Source organism: Martes martes (assembly GCF_963455335.1).
Source record: "Martes martes genome assembly, chromosome: 1".
Lineage (NCBI taxonomy): Eukaryota > Metazoa > Chordata > Mammalia > Carnivora > Mustelidae > Martes > Martes martes.
In genome coordinates this window covers 5,966,983-5,985,679 of record NC_137888.1, presented here as the reverse complement: position 1 = coordinate 5,985,679, position 18,697 = coordinate 5,966,983, and the positions used below count along the sequence as shown (strand labels likewise).

General features: G+C 37.5%; 1 protein-coding gene across 2 annotated transcripts in view; it reads right to left on the bottom strand.

Annotated features, from left to right (window-relative positions):
* Positions 1-18,697, bottom strand: part of BRWD1 (bromodomain and WD repeat domain containing 1) — a 118,342-nt gene that overhangs the window by 81,574 nt on the left and 18,071 nt on the right. For both annotated transcript variants that reach the window (XM_080804295.1, XM_080804294.1), the window contains exons 5-10: positions 15,513-15,663; positions 13,374-13,472; positions 12,846-13,006; positions 11,434-11,655; positions 1,985-2,085; positions 620-690 (exon numbers count right to left, since the gene is read on the bottom strand). In XM_080804295.1, the coding sequence (XP_080660421.1) occupies positions 620-690; positions 1,985-2,085; positions 11,434-11,655; positions 12,846-13,006; positions 13,374-13,472; positions 15,513-15,663 (805 nt within the window). The remainder of the gene's footprint in view (positions 1-619; positions 691-1,984; positions 2,086-11,433; positions 11,656-12,845; positions 13,007-13,373; positions 13,473-15,512; positions 15,664-18,697) is intronic.

Sequence of the window (18,697 nt, the reverse complement as noted above, 5' to 3'; positions counted from 1 at the left end):
CGGACGGAACTTTAATTAAAAGTGTACTTCAATCTGGAAACGTTCACTATCTCCCACTGCTTTATTAATTGTGGCAATGACCATATGTGCTGCTTAAGACGCTTGACAAAAGAGGCCCTGCTTTCTAAATAACTTCACGTACCTAAACCTAGCTTCAGAATACAAAATTCACTCATTCAAGTTTTCAGACTTCTATGTAAAGGGGAAAATCTCTGACTTCTCCTAAAAAGAAAGATTACCACACAAGCTCACTGTACAAGAAAAGAAAATGTGCAATAACTTCACCAAAATGAGTGGAAAACAAATTTAAACTATAAAAATCTGCAGTTCAGCCTATTCAAGAAAAGCAGAGTTTTGGTATTATCTCACACAGGGGGCTAATGTGGATACCTTAAGCCTCCTTTCGCCAGCTCTGATTACCATGAGAAATCAGAGAATGGGAGAATGAGGGGAGTGAAAGACAAGGAAAAATAGCTAATGAAATAAACATCTTGGATTAAACCTAATGAAATGGGCATAAGTGATTTACCATCCATCTGACAAATACTCTTAGCAATAACACAATCATTCAATAAGTACTAAATAAAACTAAGAAGAAAAATTACTGAAGTTATCTTACCAACACTAAAAGAAGAACAAAGCATCTGAACACCTGGTCTAGGCTTTTCCGTGAACTTCAGGGGACGTGGACTTTAAAAGAAGTTGTTTTAAAACTCATTAGTTCAACACATTAACAGGGTTTATAATGCCGGCTTTAATTTAGCATATTATCACCTTATTATACAGTAGCTCACAAGCATCTCTGCATATGCTGTTAGAGCTGGACGGAGTCCAAAGGCTCTGCCCCATCCCGGTATACCCAAGATCCCGACCCCACAGCAAGGGCTTCACCCACCGACCCCATCTTATAACTCAGGGGACTAAAACTCACACTGCAAGCGAACCCACTATGCAGGCTGTAGGGCAGGGTACACAGCCACGAGGAACAGCACTGCTCAGCAGAAACAATGCGAACCACACATGTAACTTTAAATTTTTATAGTAGCCACGTTAAATGTAGAAAGATAAAATCAGTTTTATTTCATTTTACCTAATATATCCAAAATATCTTATCAATATGAATAAAGTATTAATGAGAACTTCAGATGCTTTTCATTCTCTATCTTGGAAATCTTCCAGAATACACTAGATACATACTACACCTTGATTTGAACACTTTTCATCAAAGATAATTTATTTGTATTTAGGTTTCCTAAAACTCACAGCTGAGAAACTAATTCACATAGTCTATTTGAGATACACTTAAAGGTTTTGTGGTACCTGAGTCAAGTATCAGTTTTTAAGATGAAACTAATAATTAAGTTCTTCAAATGCACCACCCACATCCGAAATGCTCGACAGTCCCATGTGGCTGGTGGCTACTGTCCGGGACAGCACAGGTCTACAACCTGTCTTCTGATTCTTAAGTAATCCTCTTAAGAAATCCTGCCTAAATTTCTGAGTATGCATCTAATTATACATCTCTAACACTTTTCAACAGTTCACATACATACAATCTCACTTTTTTCTCCCCATAAGATGTGTCCACTAAGAATAGCTGTGCTTCTTTCACACACCTAAACAGTGCATTGTAGGGGTGCCAGGGTGGCTCAGGGTTAGGCATCAACTCTTGATTTCAGCTCAGGTCATGATCTCAGCATCATGAGATCGAGTTCCACATGCGGGTCTGCACTCAGTGTGCAGTCTGCTTGAGATTCTCTGTCTCTCTCTCCCTCTGCCCCTCCCCCTGAGCACACTCTCTAAAATAAATAAATCTTTATAAACAAACAAACACACTGTAAACAGTCAATAGGGCACTAATGGTGTATATAAAAGTGAAAAGGCAACCACAATACAGAACTTCCCTTTATAATCAGACTTCATCTCATTAGACTAAATTAAACATTAAAGAAAGAAAACTCATCACACAATTACAGCCACTTACCTGAATTTCAGGGATTCTAAGTCCCACTGCCAGAAACAAACTGTTCCATCAGCACCAGTAGAGACCATGTATCTCTGGGAGCCTTTGGCCATAGGGCTAAACTAAAATGCAACAATACGGACAATTCAGTTTCCTGAGCTTCTACTGAAGTCATAATTCAATGGCTTTCCAAAGTTAACTTCAACTGACACACTTAAGTAAAACTTAAGAATTACAAAATACAGGCAATAGTATAGTGAAAAATAAAAGAAAAAAAAAGGTCTAACTCTAATTTATAAATGTAGTGTGATCTCAAGAAAAGACTACTTTCAAAACTAATAACCAAGAATAGCCAGAAAAACTTTTAACAGAGAGAAAGTGAAGACCTGGTCTTATCAATATGAAAGTGTTATCACAAAGCCTCAATGATTAAAATTCAGGGGCATGGTAGGTACAGTGACAGAATGACCAATGGAAAAGCACACTCTGAAGTCCAAACTGGACCTTGACGTAAGAGCTAAGATGAAGGTGCCCTCTCAAATCGGTTGGGGAAACAATGGATCACTACATAAATGATTTACCAACTGTGCAGCAATCTGGAAGCTATTCTCTGGACTGTACACCAGGATAAATTCCAAGGAGATGAACAACTCAAATATTTAAAAAAGAGAACTATAAATGTATTCTAAAAAAAAACCCCAAGAATTATACTGTAACTTCAGAATTGAGCTAACATTTATGTTTAACAAAGTTCAACTGTGTTACACAACGAGCTAGACAATGTAAGACCAATTTGGACCAGGAGATACCCAAGAAGGCTTAATGGACAAAGAGGAAAATACAAAGAAAACAAGAAAAACACACTAGGCAAAAGAATATGAACAGAAGTACCCAAGTGAGAGGGAATATGGTATGTGATAGCAACAGAAATATCTATGTGACTGAAGTGCTCATTTTTGCAAGTGGTGGAGGAATGGGTTAAATGGGTAGAGAATCTGGACCGAATAAGATCAAAAAGTAACTGCAGTACACAAGTAAAACCCAAAAATGTGTCAGACAGCAGTCCATCAGTTACTGAAGGGAAACAGATAAGAAAAACAACTAAGAATCAATCCAGTTAATCTAAGAACCTTAACTAGAAGGAAGTACTCCTTTCCTTTGCCCAGAATGGGGAGGAAAGCCATGAAGAACGCCACGACATGCTGACTCATGAGGCATTCAAAACAAAGGAGGTCAGCAAACAAAGACCAGTGAAAAAGGAGAGCAGGGAAGAAATTTCTTAGGTTATTTACTTAATTATTTACCATTACTACATCCCAGAGAGATACGTGTATTATCTGATTTATGATTTTTCTCAGGATTATGCACTTTGTAAGGAAGGTAGATCTGCACCTAATAATTTTTCAAAGAAGCTCCTTACAAGTTCCTTCTCTTCACTACAGGAAATGAAGTGCTTTTTAAATGCTAAAAGTGATTACTTATACCAAAGCAGATGTGTCTCAAAATATGGACGAAAACTGAGTTTTGGAGGATATCCCGTCAAAAGTAGTAACCAAAGGTACTTAATAATCAAGTATTTTTGTTAACTAAAATTTCACCGTAAAATTTGCACATCTGCATAAAGTACTTTAAGAATTCTAAACCTGAATTTCTGTGGAAAAGTAACTACTTTAAGTCACCTATGTTTTAATTAAATCCAATTCTTAGATACACAAATGGTGTTGCTCTCTATTCTGCCCCTAGCTTGACACCATACTGTTTTCTCTGTAATACCTCTAAAGAATTTTTAAATACCGAATACGGAAAAAGTTGTAAGGTCTCTTTTGATGAGGGGTTTTTTGGGAGGGGGCAGGAGAAGGGCTCTATGTGTTTGTTTTCTTCTAAATGAACTTGATGGCATGCTAAACTCCATTCAAACAAAGCACCTGGGATTTCAAACATAAACACACTAACTTTATACCAAGACTTGGAAAGATATGCTATCCTTACATCATTGAATCTTCTGATTCAGGAGTATACTAGATGTTTTGACTAATAAAGATTATTCCCTCTCCGCTCCTCCAACCACAGACCCCAAGGCTCTGTCATTATTTTTAAGACCTTTCTTCATATAGACTTCTCCCATTTCCTGATAAATGTGTTTGAAGGCCTTTGTTACTATTGTGAATTATGTTCTTACTCCATTATATCAGCTAATTAGTTATTGGTGGTTTATAGTAAAGTTTTGGTTTTAGGACATAGGTCCTATATCCATCCAGTTTACTAAGATCTCAGCAATTCTAGTAAGTTTTAATAGAATCCACCAGTGAGTCCTCTGAACTTGGAGTTTTCTTTTTAGATTTCTTTTTTTTTTTTTTTAAGTGCGCAACAGGCATTTTTAACCTTTCAAGCCTCTCCTTTACTGTTTGTAAGTAGCAACATTCCTCAAATGCAGTATCACTGACAGCCAGCCATGTTTCATTAATTAACCTCAAAGCTACTCATCAGTGACCATAATATGTATTTCTGGATATTAAAAATTAAGAGTCTCACTTTTCCAAGACGGTTTAGGCAAGTTCTGCATAAAGGAAAGAGTAAGAGGTATGATCTCTCAGAGTCGCTGGTGGCTTCGTGATTCTGTACAACAATCTCACATGGCTACTTCCAAAGTCAAAATAGTTTTCTTGAAATCTATACATTTTGAGTAACTATTCAGTACAGAACATACACCTGGGTGCATAGTAAGTTCTACTTTTACAACTTGTTTGGTGGCAAAATAAGGACTTTTTAATGTATGCTGATCCTCTGTTTTGCTATTAAAGAATGCAGTATTCAAAGGTAGTTGGCTGCCCTATTAACGGCTAAATGCACATCTTTCCTGTGTCTGTATTACATGTCCATTCTAGACAAAGCTGTGGAGGGGCGATTTGTACAACATAAAACTCACCATTTTAGCTATTTTAAAATGTACAATTCACCGAGCACCTGGGTGGCTCAGTCCATTAAGCATCTGACTCGATTTTGGCTCAGGTCATGGTCTCAGGATCCTGAGATCCAGCTCCAAGGTGGGCTCCACAGCGGGCTCCCCGCTGAGCATGGAGTCTGCTTAAGATTCTCTCTCTCCCCTTCCCCCCGCCCCTCCCCCCTTCTCATCCTTTTTCTCCTCCCGTCTAAACAAAATAAAAATAAATAAAACGTACAGTTCACAACAGCACTTAGTACATTCACATGCCGTGCAGCCTCTGCCACTACCTGGTCCCAGAGCTATTATTTTAGAAGATAAATTGTAACCTGCCAAAGCATTTTCAACAGATTCTCGCAGTTTTTTAAAACACATCATACATGTAATATGGCACCAACCCTGTCTCTTGCTATAAATGGACAGAGGTGAACCATGTGTACCTGCATCATGACACTTCAGCCCTAAGAGCCTCAGTGTGAGTCTCCTAGGACCAATGACTTTCTACTCCATAACTACAACAACCTTGTCAACACTCAAGAAACTTAGTATCAATACTATTATGTAATATGATTCATACTGAAATTTATCCTAATTTCTCAAATGTGTCTTATAGGCTTTCTTCACTCCTAAAGACAAGACCCAAATGAAGGCTCACACATTGCATTATACTTGTACCACTTTCTTAGCTTCCTTATACAACACTTTTTTTGCCGGGGGGGGGGGGGTGTTGGGGGTCTTTCTTGAAACTAAACTTCTGAAGGATACAGGAGAACTATTTCCCGGACTGTTTCTTAATTTGAATTTGTCTGACTGCTTCCTCATGAGATTCAGGTTAAACTTCTTTAACAGAAGTGTAGGTAGATTAAGAAATATAACTACACAGCTTTAGTTAAAGGTCTATTCAGATTTTCTTCCCTTTTGAGGCAGTCTTGGTGTTTTTCTGAATATTTACCCATTATATCTTAATTTTCAAATTTCCTATATAGCCAATTAAAATACTCTCTTTTTAGGGGCACCTGGCTGATTCAGTCAGAAGAGCAACTCTTGATCTCAGGGTCAAGAGTTTGAGCCCCACACTGGGGGTAGAGATTACATCAAAAAATTTTTAAAATAAATGAAATATCCTCTTTTTAATGTCTAAAGGGTCTACAGAAATGCCCCTTTTCAAAGCTGACAATGGTTATTTTTGACATTTTCTTCTCACTTGATCTATCTTAGAGCAACATTTTTAGTCTTTCAAAGAACTTTTGGCTTTGCTGATCCTCTCTACTGTTACACTTACTTTTTCTATTACTTTCTATACTTAACCTTCCTAATGTCCTTACCCTCTATTGTTTCCTATTCTTTTTCTAACTTTCTGAGAAATACACTTGATCACTGAATTTCAACTTTTTTAAATACATGCATTGAGGGCTGTAAATTTCCCTTTGGGCACAGCTTCCACTGTGTATTAATAATTTTATGCCATGTAACAAATTACTCCAAAATGTAACTATCACAAACAATATATATTCATACCCCAAGTCACTAAGGGTCAAGAATTCAGGAGCAGCTTAGGTGGTTCTGGCTCAGGCTCTCATGAGATTGCAGATGTCAGCCTGGGCTTAGCTGGGGGATGAAGCACCTGCTTCCAAAAGGCCTGACTCAACATGCCTATGGCGGGAAACTTCAGTTAATTGCCATGAATGCCATGAAACAGTCCACAGGGCTGTTTGAGTGTCCTATCAACATGACGGCTGGTTTCCATCAAGATATTAAGACAGATCAACCCTACTCAACATGGGGATTATCAAAAAGGGGCATGAGTCCAGGAGGCAAGAATCATTGAAAACTATCTTGGTGGCTGCCTACGAAACTCTGTATCCCACAATATGTAATATCTAATATTTTCATTATTAATCAGCTCAAGTATTCTCAAATTTTTATTGATTTTTCCTTTAATAAATGGGTTATTTAAAAGTGTACTGTTTAATTTGAGGGTTATTCTATTAATTATGGCTGTTAGTAATTTCTGGTTTAACTGCACCACTGTCAGAGAATATATACTTGGGATTATTTCAGTATTTTCAAATTTGTTGAGAACTTGCTTTAAGGGTCAGAATGTGGACAATATTTATATAATAAACACCCCACTTATGACTACAAAGAAATGATGCAGGTATTATATGCCATGTTTCAATCTGACATCCAGGTCAAGGTCATCATTTATGTTGTTCAAATCGAGATTTCTTAATAGCATAGGCTCTTCATTCAACTATGGAGATAAAGATATTATTCTCCCACTATGACTATGGAGGTCCATTTTTCCCCATAAATTCTATTTTTGCTTTATGTATTTTGGCACCACATTCCTGAATTTAGAACTCTTCTGTCTCATGAAACTTTTTATCATTATAAATTGTCCCTTCGCCTCTAAAAATGTTAACTGCCTTAAAGCCCTATTAGCTAATATTAGCATGGTATACCCGTCTTCCTATGGTTAATATTTGCTGAAGTCTTCCATCCTTTACTTCCGGCCTCCCTATAGCCTTAGTGCAAAGATGGGGTTTTGTCTCTTAGTTCCGTCTGAAATCTTTGTGTCTCACTGAAACCACCTAATGCACTCACAAATAAAAATGAAGTGTTCACGATTATTATCTAATCTATCTATTATCTAATCGCAGCCTGGCAGCATCCTAGGACTTCCCGTATTTCTTTCACTCTCCTTTCTTTCTCTTCTTTTTAAATTATTACATATTTCCCCCTCTATTAGCTTGTAGTTATACACTCTTCTACAGTTCTTCTAGTCGTTATTCTGGAGATTACAAAAATCCATCTTCATCTCATTAAAAGTCTACTTCACTTCTCAAACAATGCAAAGATGTTAAGAATACTAAAGTTACCTCCTCCTGATATACAAGCTTTTACTACTATTATTTGTTAGTTTGATTCTATGTAATAACTTTTAAGCCCATAAGCTACTATACTTGTATACGATCGATGCTTTTTCCACTTGCCCACACCCTTTTTCCCCCCTTTAACTCTTCATTCCTTCTTGCATCTCCAAGCCTGGAATCACATTTCCCTCTCAGCCTAAAGAATACTTATAACTCCCCCCCTTAAGGCTGTTTCCTTGCTAGGAAATCATCTGAAATTGTGTTTAAAGCACGTCAGTATCTTTGACAGGTTCAGAATTCTTGACGGTCATTTTCTATTAGCACTTTATTTAAATAAACCCAAATGTAAGATTATTTTTGTTTTTTTTGTGTGTATTTAGCCCAACACAGGGCTTGAACACATGACCCCGAGATCAAGGCACATCCTCTACCAACTGAGCCAGCCAGGTGCCCTCATTAGCACTTTAGAAGGAATATTTGTCTACCGATTTTCACTGTCCTACTGAGAAGCTAATCATCAGTCTTACTGCTTCTTTATTTTTTCTTCTGCTACTTTCAGATTTCTCTGTAGAGTGATGTTCAAGAGCTGTAGTCTTCTGTATTCATCTTCTTTATTGTGCTCAGGGTCCTCAGTGTTTCTGCAATCCGTGGCTCTAGCTCTCCAGTGCAATTTTGCGAAATTCTCGGTTATTACTTCAAATACAGCTCTGCTTCATTCCCTCTTGTTCGGGAAATCTAATTACACATGTGGCATATATGTACGTACAGACATGTGGTATCTTTTTAGCAGAGCCTCAGAGCCCAACTTCTTCCCGCTGTGCTTCAATCCATTTATTTTCTTCCGACCTCAGTTCCAGTTCATTAAATCTCCAATTTCTTCAGTACTGTCTAATCTACTATTAAAACCATCCACTCAATTCTGAAATTCAGCTTTATATTTCAACTCTAGAATTTCCCTTGTACTAACTTCCAGTTCTCCGCTGCAATTTTTTGTTCTAATTAGTCGAACTTACGTATAGATACTTTCAAGATCTATCCTTCCACTCCAAGCGTGTCAAAAATTCCACTAAGCTTTATGGCCACCTTCTCCGGACTTGGCGAATGCCTTCCGACTCATAGCTCCTCGCTTTCCTTATCCACCCTATCTTGACATCCTAATTTCTCATTATATGTACCCCAGGTATTTTTTCACCTGTGCAGCTTTTCAAGTTCTTTGTAAAAAGGAAAGCTAGTCAAACCACCTACACAGTGTCCGTCCTTCCGGCAGAATGCTCATCTCCTATTCTTTCAAAATAGACAAAAGGTTCTATTTCTGGTTGTAATAATACTAACACTTTTGAGAATGTAAATTCTATCAAATGACATTCTATAATGCTACCCTTGAGAAAAATATACACCAAAACGTTCACGATGACTGTTTCTAGATGGTAAGATCATAGAGGCTTATTTTCTTATTTGTTATTAACTATTATCTAATTTTTCTGCAAACAATTATTATTTCTACATCTTTTTTTTAAATATAAATTGGAAAAAAGAAAAACACCTTTACTATAGTGAAAATGGTTTCTATGTGTCAGTAACAACTGGACAAAGGATATAAAAAAACATTAGTAACTAAAATTGTGTACTTGTTTGACTTTGAACTTTGGTAACCACTAGTAAGTACAGATGAACCTTCTGATGTATAGAAACTTACTACCAATCAGACTTTTCAGATATTTTCAGTAAGTGATAACTGAATGTGGGCCCCAAACCCCTGTCAGAAAGGAATGGGTTTCAGAAAAGACCACAGCTCCACTTTCACACTGAGGGATTCCATGATGGTTTGAGGACAGACACCAGCACAAAACACAAGTTTTCTCATTTGCCGCTATACTGGCCTGGAAGTTTGTATCAAATAACACAACATCAACTGTGGAACACACAGTGAAGAGGTGAATAAATGGTTAAACTATGAAAACTTCTAGAGAATTCCTTGCCTTAAAATAAAGAGGCACACCAAAAACCCTGCTTAGAGTTTCACAATAAAACACTATCTCAATTATGTTTGTCTTCATTCAAAAATAAATCTGTTATCTCTATTCTTCAAGAAAACTGACCGGAAAAGTGTCTCTAGTCACAGGACTCCACACATCTATTTAGAGACAACTTAACATATAGCCTGGGTGCAGTGGAACCACTCCCTCAGTTTTATCCAAAATCAAACTGGAGGCGGGGCACCTGGGTGGCTCAGTGGGTTAAAGCCTCTGCCTTCAGCTCAGGTCATGATCCCAGGGTCCTGGGATCGAGCCCCGCATCTGGCTCTCTGCTCAGCGGGGGACCTGCTTCCTCCTCTGTCTGCCTCTCTGCCTACTTGTGATCTCTGTCCGTCAAATAAATAAATTAAAAAAAAAAAAATCAAACTGGAGGCACCGATGTGCCTTAAAAGGCCTTACAAATGAGTATCTTCCTAACAAAACATTAATTTTCAAAAAACTGATTAAATAGCACCATTTTCAGTTCTGAATGAACTAATGGCTCTAAGACAGTATCATTACGGGCTGCTACAAAGAGACTACCAGACAGTTCATGTCTAGAAGAGTGTACACCTCGAGGTGATCAAGCCGTTAGATCAATGATCCCGAAAGTGCAGTCCCTCGAGGAGGAAGAGCATCAGCAGCACCTGGGAACTTAAAACTGCACATTCTCAGGCCCCACTTCCGACACTTTCCATCAGAATCTTTGGTGGGAGGGCCTAGCAATCTGTTTTAAACAAGGCCTCCAAGAGATTCACAGGCACCTTCAGCAGAACTGCTGCTCTGGATCCAATGACCAAGTAACGGGAAACATACAGGAACATGTGGATCCACTCTGCGAGGACGCCAACGGTAACACCCAAACTGAAGGAACTCCACACCCAAACAAGCCAACCCTTTCAACAAAAAAAACTGTAAGGGGATCTTTAAAAAATTGGGCAAGGGAATACAATTTGTTTTAAGCTTCTTTTAACTGACAGTAACTTTAAGATATAAATTTTGTCTGCTTCCTCCTTCAAACAAATTAAATACTGCTATTGATAAGACAATTGGAAATCTGAACACAAAAAAAAGTAAGTGTGATGATAATGTTTTGGTTGTGTTAAATTTTTAAAAAAGAAATCTCTTTATCTTTTAGAAAGACACACTGAATATTTACAGAAGAAATGACATGAGATCTAGGATTTGCTTTAGATACAATGGGAGGTGGATGGAGCAAAAACAACTGGCCATGGGTTAATGGGCATCTAGGGGTTCATTACACTATTCTACTTTGTGTATGTGTAAAATTATCCTCCACAATAAAGTGAAAAGATTTTTTAAATATACTTCAGCAAACTTAATCAACTTTGAAAAATCCACAGGTTTTAAAGTAGAAAAATCATGAACCCACGGACACTCCCCCAGCTCAACTATGAGCCTAATTAGCAAACAGTTAAGTTATCCATCAGTCCCTCAGGTAAAGCCCTAACTGCACTGGACAACATTACTTCACCCTTCCAAGATCCATGGAGGTATGATTAATTACATTTTCTCTTGATTACTAAAGCAGACCACATAATTACTATTTCTCATCTCTAAGGAGGGAGTTTTAAAGGAAAAGATCATACACAAATGTGCACACTAACGCTAGTTTACCTGTAAAGATGTGATTGACCCCGTGTGTCCTTGGAGCACAGCAACTGGGGCACAAGTTCTCAAGCACCACACTCTAATTATCTTATCACAGCTCCCTGCAGCAATCATTGTATTCTCATAGTTTACTGCCATATCTGAAATTTCTGCAGAATGACCTCTTAATGTGGATAATAGGCGGCCATTGTGTGTTGACCAAATCTTCACCAAACAATCATCTGAACCCTGAGAAGAAATACACCCAAAGACAAATATTAAAACAGCAAATCTTTTCTAGCATTTTTTTTCATGTTTACAACAGCTTTATTCACAAATACTAATACTTAGAAGTAACCAAGATGTTCTAGCATTTTTAAAAATACCATGTCCGGGTCACTCAAATTAAGTATAACTCTTCTCTTTCCAACTATATGATACTCTGTAAATTATAACTCTTACAGTCAGAACACTTATGGAACAATAGGGTTTTTTTCTTCAAATCAAGTAACATCTATATAAAGATACTATGGGGAAAAAAAAAGATACTATGAAGTTTTCATTTCTGTGGATCAGACCACATTACAAATACTAATTTCCCAAAATTCCCCGCCAAGTAACGAGTTCAACTAAAAATCCATTGCTCACCTATTTCAATTAACAATGGTTTAATGTCAGTTTAACTCACATCAAGCTAAATAATTTGATACACATCAGGACAGACCTACAGTTCACGAGCTAAGTGAGTGGCAATCTCATAAACAACTAAAAAATAACGGGACTAGCATCCTCATTTTAAATAACCCAACAACACAGTCTCAAACTCGTAGCACCAGCCAGCATCCACCTAACACAGCAAATTTTTTAGTATCTACTCTGAATCTCACAACTGGAAAGGGGAACTTAAACTTCTGACCCACTGTAATCGTCCCTTAAAATATTAAAATGTTAGATTATAAATGTTTACATATACTTTCATAATAATAATCATCTTTCACTGTTCAAGTAATCAATTTCCTGGATCAATGAGTAATCAATATGAATAAGAATCACCTGCAGAGATTTAGATTTTTATGGAAGCTTTTATGGTCTGTTTTGGTTACTGGACATACTAGAAACTACCCTCAGCAGTAGGTCTAGAATGGGCAGGAAGGGAAGTACTAGACATGTATATTTTTAAGATCCTTGATGATCATGCCCATGAACCACTCTCTAAGTTAATGTCTCATAAACACTACACAATGCCTGGCTATCTGCATCTGAATCACTGGGGATACTTAATAAAAATGCAAATCCATGGGCCCCACACCAGATCAATGGAGTCAAAATCCTTGAGAATGGGAACCACAGAATCTACATGTTTTATAAGATCTCCTACATGATTCTAATGCACACAGTGCTCTAGATGATACCAAATTGAGTTTAAAACGTTAACTCACGGTAAAGATTCTATGTCCTGTCCTATCAAATGCTACACAGTAAACAGCAGACAGATGTCCGAGAATCCTTCTGTGCATTTTTATATGCTGATACATAGTTCCTGGAAATGCTGTGCTAAAAGTGGAACACCCTGTGAGTTGTTTTCCTCGATGTATCTCCACTAGGAAATAAAAACAATGAAAATGGTTAAGGAAGAGCCAATCTGTAAAAAACGAAGAAAAACTCCAAAACAATTTCTAGAGGGTCACAGAATCTACGTTCATGATATGCTAAGAACACAAGTTTCTCCCCAACTCTGTTCTACTATAATCACCATTATGAGCCTCTCATTACCATAAGATTATCTCTCATTAACTTTTATTACATTTAGTAATAACTTTAAAAAATAATAAGTCTGGAAATTGGGACTTATTACTACTGAAACAACACTACCAATATTTCCCTTTAAATTTTAACATAGCCATTACAAAGTTGGTCAAGAAATTAAAAACATGGTTTTGGTCATCTGCCAAGCCACACTCACTCACCAAGACTGGGTGGGGAACCATAATTCACTGGCATTTCTGGAGGTCTTCCTCTGTGAAGAGCAGCAAAGGCAGAGCCCTTCCAAACTGTGTGCCTGCAGTCTTTAAAACGAATTTTAGATACACATAAAATCTTGAAAGTTAACCCCAAGAAAGATTTTATAGAATACTTACGTATATTGTAACAAACTGTTTATTCAAAGTTTTACCAACTAATAAACTTTAACAGAAAAGCCCTAGAGGTTTATTAGACTATTTCTGAAGGGGAAAAAAAATAAGACATCTCAGATACAACAACAGCTAACATGAGTATAGCACTTTACAATGTACAAAGTGCTTTCCACGTACATCATCTCATTGAATCCTCACAACAACCCTGTGAGGTAGGTGTGATCGCCAACGCACAAGTGAGGTAACTGAGGCTCAAAGGTTCTGGGACCTTTCAAGAGACCCACTGCCAATGACCAAGTCCAGACGGACCATAAAACCAAATCTTTTGACTCCCAAGTCCTAGTCAATGCCGAGTAAGTTTTTATTTATCAATGCAGAATTACACCACACAATATGAATGGTAAGAGATCTTAATCACAACGGATCCAGCTTTCCCAAAATGGAAATTTTTGTAGGAAAAATTTTATTTGACTTATATGAAAATCCTTAAAATGTTAATGGAGTTTTAAAATTAATTTTGGCCAATATTACCATGACTTTAATCTCCTTAGGAAATATTGACAAAATTAAATGGCTTTCCTCTTGTTTTAGGATCATGGATAAGCCTTTACCCAAGAGCACATACGTAGGATCTGTGAGTGTGAACACTAATTCTCGAGTCCCGTCCCTCTTTGAACTATCAACAAATACACTAAGAAGAAACATCTGCCCCCTCTATAGGAGATAGCAGCAGAACACAGGTTATGCTGTGCCAGGATAGCTTCTTCACAAATGAAAGAGGAAGGGAAGGAAGGCATCATATAAACCTCTACTGAGCCTCGGGTGCCCCAACCTAACACGCATATTACTTTTTACATGAACGGATTCATTACCACTATCATGACCAAAGAGCAGTTACAAGGCATCCTCTCTTGACACCAGTACAAAACAGAGAAATATGGGCCCCTACCCTAGGGCAGCTGGCTCAAGTCTCTTCTAAGGTCTGCCAGTTCTAAAGCAGTGCTCATCACAAAACGACACGGAGCTTGACACAAGTAAAGAAAACAGAGGAAAACAGGCCACTCAGGCAACTACTACATAACAACCTAAAATAGAATAATTACAAGGTGAATAGGGACACAGAGAAGGGAGAATAAGAACAGTTTCCTGACCCAAAGCCACAGCGCGGCAGGGCCACAGAGCACTAAGAAGTAACTAAAGCTGACAAACCAGTCTGGCATGGAACCAAGAAGGAGGGTTGTTCTTTCTCAGTCAAGCTTTATATGCTGCTGGCGCACCTAGGAGGCAGCACCGTATCAGCAATGGATCTTAAAGAAAATCACGGGTATACTCAGGATCAGAAGAGCCAACATTCTTGCCCATTAGCAGTTAAGCCACGTCGTATACATAGATCATATCACATACATATACTTAGTCTAAGTGATTTATACCAAGCTAACAGAAAAAGAACAGCAATTCCAAACATTTTGCTACCACATAACTTTGCAAAAAAATTAAAATCGATGAAAAGGAACCATGCAATTATACATTTTTGGTGCTTGTTTCAAACTGCTACCAATTTAGAAAATCACTTCCCCTTATTACAAAGGGCTTTCAGAATCTAAATACCAAATAAAATACTTCTAGCATTTAAAGAGTTTATTAGACACATACAATTACATTCAATGAAGTTATAAGTGAGCTACAAAATGGAAAATTAAGAACTCACATCGATAAAACCTCAAACACATCTCAGAATAAATTCAAGCTTTTTCACTTAACATCTAAACCTTAATCATTTTTTTTAAATGCAGAAGGACCCATTAAACACTTATGTAGTAAAATTCAATATCTATGCTAAATGCAGAGAATTTTATAGTCCACAGCATGGTTTATAGTTACATATCGCCTTTCTTCCACAATGCTTACATTACTTCACAATTATAATTATTATTAAGCTACAAAGCAGAACACTTCTTCAAATTAAGGTACCTTTTGCTGTACGTAGCAAAGACTGCCTTCCTGCACCAAGTAAAGAAGTGACTCTTGAAATACTGGGTGGAATTTCTTTATCCAACATGGGACCAATGCGTTGGCAGATTTGCAACAGATGATCAGGAGCCACATGCTTATTGGACAAGACCTAAGTTGGAGAACAAGTTTTAAAAACATTATTTACAATATTATTCAATAAACATTAAACATTTAGGGATACGTCTGACAAAACATGAGAAAACCATGTACAATGAAAACTACAAATCAGTGATGAAAGAAATTACAGAAAATCTAAATGAACAGCCAGCTGGGACACCTGGGTGGTACAGTCACTGGGCATCTGCTTTTGACTCAGGTCATGATCCCGGGGTCCTGGAATTGAGCCCCACATCAGGCTCTCTGCTCCGCAGGGAGCCCACTTCCCCCTCTCTCTCTGCTTGCCTCTCTGCCTACCTGTGATCTGTCAACTAAATAAAACCTTTTAAAATAAATAAATAAACAAACATCAAACTGATCTATAGGCTGAAAGCCATCCCAATCAAAATCCGAGCAGGCTTTTTTGCAGAAATTGACAATTTTACTCCAAAATTCATATTCAAATGCAAGTGGCCTACAAAAGCTAAAGCAGTTTTTAAAAAACAAAATTGATATATGAAAATAATACCGACGTTCAGGAATCATTATGTAAGGGCAACTGATTTTTAACAAAAGCACAAAGGACAAAAGATAATCTTTCCAACAAACAGCCAGAACAACTGGATATCCATTTGCCAAAAAAAAATTTTTTTTAATTAGCTTTGATCCATACCTCACACCATAAACAAAAATTAACTCAATCAGATCACATATCTAAATGCATAATCTAAAACTGCAAAACTCATCACAGAAATCACTAGAGAAAATCTTTAAGACCTGGTGTTAGACAAAGATCTCTAAAGACAACAAAAATACAATCCACAAAAAAGCCAACAGATAGACTTCATCAAAACTAAGTTTCTGGTTTTTCAAAAGGCGCTGTTCAAAGCATGAAAAGAGAACCCACAGACTGAAAGAAAGTGTCTACAAAGCATATCTCTGCTAAAGTACTTGTATCTAGAGTATAAAAAAGTCTCAAAACTCAATTATTAAAAAAAACTTAATTTTTAAAAACAGGCAAAGATTTGAACAGACATTTCTCTCTCTCACACTCTCTCTCTCTCTCTCTCTCTCTCACACACACACACACACACACACACACACAGGAATACTACTCAGCCGTCAAAAATAACAAAATCTTGCCATTTGCACTGACATGGATGGAACTATAGGGTATTATGCCAAGTGAAATAAGTCAGAGAAAGACAAATACCATTTGATTTCACTCATATGTAAAATTTAAGAGACAAAACAGATGAACATAGGGGAAGAGAAGGAAAAATAAAATTAAAACCAAAACAGAGAGAGGGGCAAACCAGAAGAGATGCCAAACTCTGGGAAATAAACAGGGTTGCTGGAGGGATAGTGTGTGGGTGGAACGGGTAACTGGGTGATGAACATTAAGGAGGGCGTGTGATGGAATGAGCACTGGATGTTGTATGCAACTGATGAATCACTGAACTCTACCTCTGAAACTAATGATACACTACAGGCTAATTGTATTGAATTTAATTTTAAGAAATTTTTAAATGAACCATTAATAACACACAAGGAGATGGATGAAGTCTCAAAATAATTACGCTGAAAGACCCAGAAAAAAAGCAAGCCCTGTATGATTTTATTTAACACAGAACTCCAGAAAATGCACATTAATATATCACGATAGAAAGCAGATCTCCCTGGAAACAGGGAGAAAAGAAAAGCAGGACGGATTACAGAGGGGCAGAAGACATTCCGGGGTGTGACAGAAATGTTCACTATCTTCACTGTGAGGGGTTCATCAGTATTAACACACATCCAAATTCATCATCTTGAACCTTTATAAATATGCATGCAGTTTACTTTAGGTCATATATATTTCAAAAAATTAAAAACACAGAAGGTACTGTGTAAGTTTAACTTCTGAAGATGCCTAATGTTACCTGATTTGAATGTATATCACAAATTTTAATGCTGTGTTAAGGTTTCTCAATCATGAGATGAGGTCTCTCAATGGTGACATTACCAACATTTGAGGAAAGACAAAAATCATCACTGCACAGGACTGTCTGTACATGCAGGGCACACAACGCCCCGGCTCCCTTCCATCATTGCCAACAGTATTCTCCATGCCACTCTGACACCAACAGTGCCCCATACACTTTTTCAAGCTCCCAGAAACCCTGCTCCAAAGAAAATGTGAAACATAGTTCAAGATCTCACTTTTGATTCTTATACATTAATTCAAATACAAAATAAGCCTGGATTCAATATAAAGTTTTTGTGGGATACCCGGGTGGCTCAGTCAGTTGAGTGTCCGACTCTTGATTTCATCTCAGTTTATGATCTTAGGGTTTTGAGATCGAGCCCCACATAGGATTCTACGCTCAGCATGGAGTCTGCTTGAGAGTCTCTCCCTCTCTCTCTGACCCTCCCACTTCCCCCACTCTTTTTCTCTCAAGTAAATATAATATTTAAAATTTTTGTTCGTAAGCCCTTGTGACAGAAGAGGCTAAATAAAATATCTTCAACTTTTCAACCTGACTTTTGTTTCCTACACTGACAGATCATCCCACAGCAAAACTCCAAAAGGCCTAGCAAAGCTCAGATAGACATCAAAGTGTTCCTTAATACTAATTAGCACTCTGTGCTTCAAAGTATCGCATGTGAAAGCCCAAAAACTGTTGTAGATAATGAGCTCATCACAGGAAGGAAGAGACAGGAGGAACTAGAAGGCAATTACAACAGGGCCAAGAAAATTACAGATCTAAGAATTTGTCAGTGATGCAAATCTGAAAACAAAACCCCCACTGAAGTAACTTGCACTGATCCCCTAAATAACGTATCTAAAAAGCTTAAGAAAGACAAAAGAACTTTGGGCAATGGCAACGTGGCTTCTGTAAGGCAGAAAAATCACTCTAATAGTTGTAAGATTTCTACTATCCAGGTGGGATAGATAAGATATTCTTGGCTTTAAGTTTTGGGGTTACACCACCAAGCCTGTGTCCTGAGTGGAGATTTACACTTGAAGACAAGCTATAACAGACAAGGCTAAAAACAAATTCTCT